Source organism: Lactuca sativa, chromosome 9, assembly GCF_002870075.4.
Source record: "Lactuca sativa cultivar Salinas chromosome 9, Lsat_Salinas_v11, whole genome shotgun sequence".
In the NCBI taxonomy this organism is placed as follows: Eukaryota; Viridiplantae; Streptophyta; class Magnoliopsida; order Asterales; family Asteraceae; genus Lactuca; species Lactuca sativa.
The window spans coordinates 189,105,232-189,111,443 of NC_056631.2; the positions used below are offsets into that span (position 1 = coordinate 189,105,232).

A 6,212-nucleotide genomic window follows, 5' to 3' on the forward strand; every position below is an offset into this window, starting at 1 on the left:
TATTAAATGGTCGGTTTTGGAAGCGAAGGAAAGTAGGAAAAGAAATTGGTAGAATTCATTTGGTTTCACCTAATCTTGGTGAAGCATATTTCTTAAGGATTCTTTTAAATAAAGTTAAAGGTCCGACGTCATTTGATGAAATTCGCACGGTAAATGGTGAAACACATTCTTCTTTTTGTGATGCTTGTTATGCACTCGTATTTTATATTTTGTAAATAATTTAATATTTATGGTGCAGACTTATCACTCGGTGGAGATGAACATAAGAACTTAACTTTGTTCGAAACAGAACAAATTTTACTTAGAAACAACTCCACTCTCAAAAAGTTCACAAAGATGCCTTACCTAGATGTTGAATTCGTTTCTTCTTCAAACAATCGACTTAATACCGAGGAGCTACATTAGGACATTCCTTATAAAGAATGACTTTGATTGTATGTTTCAGATGAGCAACGTAACATTTTCCTTAACATCATGAGTGATGTTAAAGAAAATAAAGGAGGTGTCTTCTTCGTTTATGGTTATGGTGGAACGGGTAAAACTTTTTTATGGAAGACAATATCTGCAACAATTAGATCTAATGGTAATATTGTTTTAAATGTTGCTTCAAGCAGTATTGCTTTGTTATTATTGCCTGGTGGTAGAATAGCACACTCTCGATTTATACTTCCATTTGAACCTACAGAGGATTCTTTTTGTAAATTAAATCCAAACGGTGAGTTGGCTAGCTTATTAAGAAAAGCCTCTTTAATAATTTTGGATGAAGCACCTATGGTCCATAAGCATGCATTTGAAGCTTTAGATCGAACTTTGAAAGATGTATTAAGGTGTGGAAATTCAAGCATCTCAAATATTCCATTTGGAGGGAAAGTTATTGTCTTTGGAGGAGATTTTAGACAGATTATGCCTGTTGTTCTGGGTGGCAGTAGATAGAACATTGTAAATGCTTCTTTGAGTTTTTCATATTTATGGCAACATTGCAAAGTCCGTAGATTAACAAAAAAAAACATGAGGCTAACTATTGGAAGGGATCAATCTGATGTAGAAAAATAAGAGATTTTGCAAATTGGCTATTGGATATAGGAGAAGGCAAACTCGATGGTCCGAACGATGGTGAAACGATTATCGATATTCCAGATGATATTCTCATTAATGATCCAGATGATCTTATAGGTTCGTTAATTGAGTTTGTATATCCTTCAATTTTGGAGAAGTATAGTAGTACAAATTATTTCCAAGAAGGAGCGATACTTGCTCAAAAGAATGAAGTTGTTCAGGAAATAAATGACCGTTTGCTTAAGAAATTTCCAGGAGATGAGGTTGAATATTTAAGTTCAGATAGCATATGTGAGTCTGAATTTGTCAATGATCAATTTGATGCAAATTTATACTCTCCTGATGTATTAAATGGTCTCAAAGTATCCGGTTTCCCTATTAAAAATTTAGTTTTAAAAAATGGTGTTCCAGTAATGTTACTGAGAAATATTGATAAGAAAAATGGTTTATGTAATGGCACACGACTACAGGGGATATCATTGGACAAACGTGTTATCGAGGCACGTATATTATCTGGAACTAATATTGGAAATCGGAAGTTTATTCCAAGAATGTCTTTAACTCCATCAGAAAAAAAAATTCGTTCAAATTCACAAGAAGACAGTTTCCTTTGTTCGTCTGTTTTGCAATGACTATTAATAAAAGTCAAGGATAATCGTTATCAAAGGTTGGTTTATTTCTCAAAGATCCAGTTTTTTCACATGGGCACTTGTATGTTTCCTTATCTAGAGTTCAAAGCAGAGAGGGATTAAAATTATTAATTTTAGATAAATATGGTAGACTCACAAATAAACCTTCGAATGTTATTTATAAGGAAGTGTTTCACAATTTATAACTAACTTTTTGTAGCATCTTTTAGTCATTTTTAGCAAATCTCACTTAATCCGTCATATTAATTAATTTATTTATAATTCCGTACTGTATTTTTTATGCTAATTTCATTACACACATGGGTAAGGCATCATCTACACATGTTCAACGAGAATCATACACCAAAAATGAAGGTTTTAAAAATCTCCATTTGTAATTAAATGCTTACCATTTACTGTGTAATTAAACACCTACAAATCATAAAGTTATTAAAATATGCAATATTACAATTCATAAATATTCTAAATAAATGAAATATTGTTTTGTTGGACAATTAAATTTTAAATTCAATTTAAAATTAACACCCGTGGGTTCCACGGGTTTTAACCTAGTGTGTGTGTGTGTATATATATATATATATATATATATATATATATATATATATATATGTGTGTGTGTGTGTGTGTGTGCAAAAGTTCAACAAAGAACCATTTTAAATTCATAGTGTGAATCTGCATAGATTTCCCAAGGTGAATTTGTACAAATTGACAATGTAAATCTGAAACAAATTCAACGAGAATCATACACCAAAAATGAAGGTTTTAAAAATCTCCATTTGTAATTAAATGCTTACCATTTACTGTGTAATTAAACACCTACAAATCATAAAGTTATTAAAATATGCAATATTACAATTCATAAATGTTCTAAATAAATGAAATATTGTTTTGTTGGACAATTAAATTTTAAATTGAATTTAAAATTAACACCCGTGGGTTCCACGGGTTTTAACCTAGTGTGTGTGTGTATATATATATATATATATATATATATATATATATATATATATATGTGTGTGTGTGTGTGTGTGTGTGTGTGTGCAAAAGTTCAACAAAGAACCATTTTAAATTCATAGTGTGAATCTGCATAGATTTCCCAAGGTGAATTTGTACAGATTGACAATGTAAATCTGAAACAAATTCACAATGTGAACCTGAATAGATCATTTTTTTAATCAAATTTGATATCAATGGATGGAGAATAAAAAGTTATGAGTATCTATATTATTAGTTTTTTTGATGAAAAGTTGAGAAACGATTAGTTCCTTGGTTTTAAGTATTAAAATGGTTCCTTGTTGAACCCAACTATATATATATATATATATATATATATATATATATATATATATATATATATATATATATATATAGGAAAGGCTATATGGAAAATGAATGATTAAGGCAACACATATTTGAACCAATGAAAACACGACAACACATCACTTTAAGGTAACTACATAAGTAACTTCCACAGTACATTACTTGTGAATAAAGAAATGGACACGTGTCATTTGATTATTGGTTCCAGCATATGTTGTCCTAGTTATTTGTTTTCCATAGAACTCATTTATATATATATATATATATATATATATATATATATATATATATATATAGAGAGAGAGAGAGAGAGAGAGAGAGCTAGGTTCAAATGTTTTTGACAACTATTGTGTGCCTGTGTGCACCAATAAGAATTCAGGAAATAATTAATTATTAAATAAATCATTTAAGGGTATTATAGTAATATTGACATATTTAATTATGGTAGATAATAAATATAACAAAAACTAAAATGGTAATTACACATTATTACTATTTAATTAATTAGGGAAAAGAATAATATCCTATAAATTAGCACAACAATCAAAAAGTATACGTCCATCTCCTTCTAAACCTAGACCCATTTGTTTTTCAACTACGATCCAACCTCACCATCGGCGTCCCTCTCTGTCGACCATCGTTACCGGCCGCTAGAAGGCATCTTCCGCCTGGTTCTTCAACACACAAGCAAAATCGACGTATGACGAGGCTTATCTCTGCATCTTTTATTGTTCGTTTCAGGTTTAATTTTTCTTACTTCGTATCTGTTCTCTTTTTATATCAGCGTCACAAAAGTAACACCACCATATTTGCCTTGATGTGAGCACCATCGGGCACTGCCGCCTTTGCTACTATTAATCCCGAGTACGAGAGAAGAAGATAAGTAAAAGTGATACATAAATTAAGATGGAAAAAATTAGATTTTTCCAAAGTTTACTCTGTCCGATGGATTTTTACAAAAACTGAAATTAGATTTTTGCTATCCTATTATGCTTTCTTGGTTTTCTAATTCAACATTGATAGAAAAAAAATCAGGCATTTCCTTCTTATTGGACAAGGTAAATGCTATATTTTGAGATATTTTGTATTTAAAAATGTGAAAACTTTTTTATGCTAATCGATTATAGTGGAACTCTTCTTTTTTATGAGATTTTATAAAGCTATTTGATTATATTGATGCAACCTTATTTAGGACTACTTTGGTCTTATCTAAAGAATTTATGTTTTATTTTTTTTTTGCTTCCAATCACACTTAGTCTTTCACAGGATTTTGGCTTGTTGATGAGAATGCCTAACAAGTGTTTATTGAAATGTCTGAAAGAGAATCTAAAGAATTTAACCTTGTAGTATGCATCTCTCAGAATTACTAACAACACATGTTCTATGTAATTGTTTAAAAAGGTAATTAATTTGTCTGTGTATTATTTTTGTTCAATTTGTGATTTTGAATTCCAGTTTGTATCGTCCCTCGTTATTGTATATTTGGAATCTAAAATTGTATTAACAGTAAATACAATACTTTTGAATGTATTCTGTCAGAATGTATTTTGCCAAAATAAAACTTATGCATTCTGCCAGAATGTATTCTATGTATTTTGTCATATTCTATATATTCTACCAGAATAAAATCGATTTATTCTACCAGAATGTTTTATATGTATTTTGTCATATTCTATTTATTAAACTAGAATATATTAAGTGATAGTCAATTGCAAGTAATATGTTTTTAACAATTATTAATTTTTGTTGTATTTGTGACAGGAATGGCTGGAAGAAGGCGTTGAAGACCTTGATATTCTTTTAGAATATGTATATTTATTTTAAAATGTATAAGAATTTTAGACTGTAAGAATATGTATTAATTTGTATTTAAGTTCGGATGTATAAGAATATATTAGAATGTTTGTTATTTTTCAACATCTGATTTAACAATTTTGTTTTTCTTCAATGATATTCTATTAGAATAAAATTATGAAAGAGCATCATTCTAACAAAATAATATTATATTAGAATAAAATTCCGAAAGAGAATCATTCTAACAAAAAATATTATGACAGAATATAATCGGTAAAAATTGAAATTGAATTAATTAAAAAATTCAGATTTCTTAAATTAGGAGAATTAATCATCCCTAAAAATCCGAAAATTTCCTTTTATAAATGTAGTTACTTGTCCAAAATACCCTTTTGCTAAAAATTGTGTGATTATATGGTACATGTTACCACATTGTAATATCATACACTCTCAAATCATGTCCATTGATTAATTTCATCCGTTGGTCCAGATCTGTGCATTCTGGCACACAATACTTAGTAAAAACAAAATAACCTAAGCCTATATATATATATATATATATATATATATATATATATATATATATATATATATGAATTTGACAGTAATTTTTTTTGAGAAACAACACAAAAATCACTAATTTTTTACTTTTTTGTAATTTTGACCTAGTTTTTTCTGTTATAATTAATAACTATGTTTTCAATTTGTTGCAATTTTGACCAGTTGACCGATTTGCTTTAGGTCGGTTACCACTGTTGGCGTGGCACGCTGGCGTGTTATAAACGAAAAAAAGTAGTGCAAAAGACATTATGTTTTCATTTTTTTTTTATGATTTTTACACTAAGTTTTAAATCTTTTTCAATTTTGATACTAAGTTTTCAATCGTTTACAATTTGCAACATAAATGAAATAAACATATGCAAAGAAAAAAACAAATGGTTCATAAAAAAGTATCATTCATAATTCTTTTTCAGACAATGAAATTTACCATAATAGTAGTAAGGTATTGAAAACATGATCACCTAAATGCCAAAGTACAATTTAGTTATGATCTTGGTCCTGTGACACTGTGACACGCTTGATTGAAATCATAAACTAGTTTTCATTAAGCCTTATTGTTTATTATAGAGAAATTGAGTAGGTTTTTGTAACCATGACCTCTTGGTAAATTACATAGCTATTTCTTGCAATTGATGCAAAAATTGTCGGGTCCAAAACAAAGAGCGAAGGAAAGAATGAATATCGACACAAATTATAATGTCCTTATTGTTTATTATGAATCCAATGATAAAAATAGCCTAATATACTCGGTAAGTTTCTCTACATAACAAATTATGGATTATTTTTAGAGTAACCTCATAGATGCATTTTTAGAGTAATCTTATAGATGCA

General features: G+C 28.8%; 1 protein-coding gene across 1 annotated transcript; it reads left to right on the forward strand.

Moving 5' to 3' along the window:
* The first annotated feature begins 474 nt into the window (after nt 1-474).
* Nucleotides 475-1,688, forward strand: LOC111889783 (ATP-dependent DNA helicase PIF1-like). Its single transcript, XM_023885936.1, has 2 exons — nt 475-925; nt 1,084-1,688. The coding sequence occupies exons 1-2, from the start codon at nt 475-477 to the stop codon at nt 1,686-1,688; spliced, it is 1,056 nt and encodes a 351-aa protein (XP_023741704.1).
* Nucleotides 1,689-6,212: the final 4,524 nt, after the last annotated feature.

Bases quoted from the DNA above. Each gene is read 5' to 3' on its own strand.
- LOC111889783 (XM_023885936.1), top strand. From the start codon at position 475: ATGAGTGATGTTAAAGAAAATAAAGGAGGTGTCTTCTTCGTTTATGGT. The intron at 926-1,083 runs GTAGATAGAACA...TATTGGATATAG, and splicing joins GCCTGTTGTTCTGGGTGGCA to GAGAAGGCAAACTCGATGGT.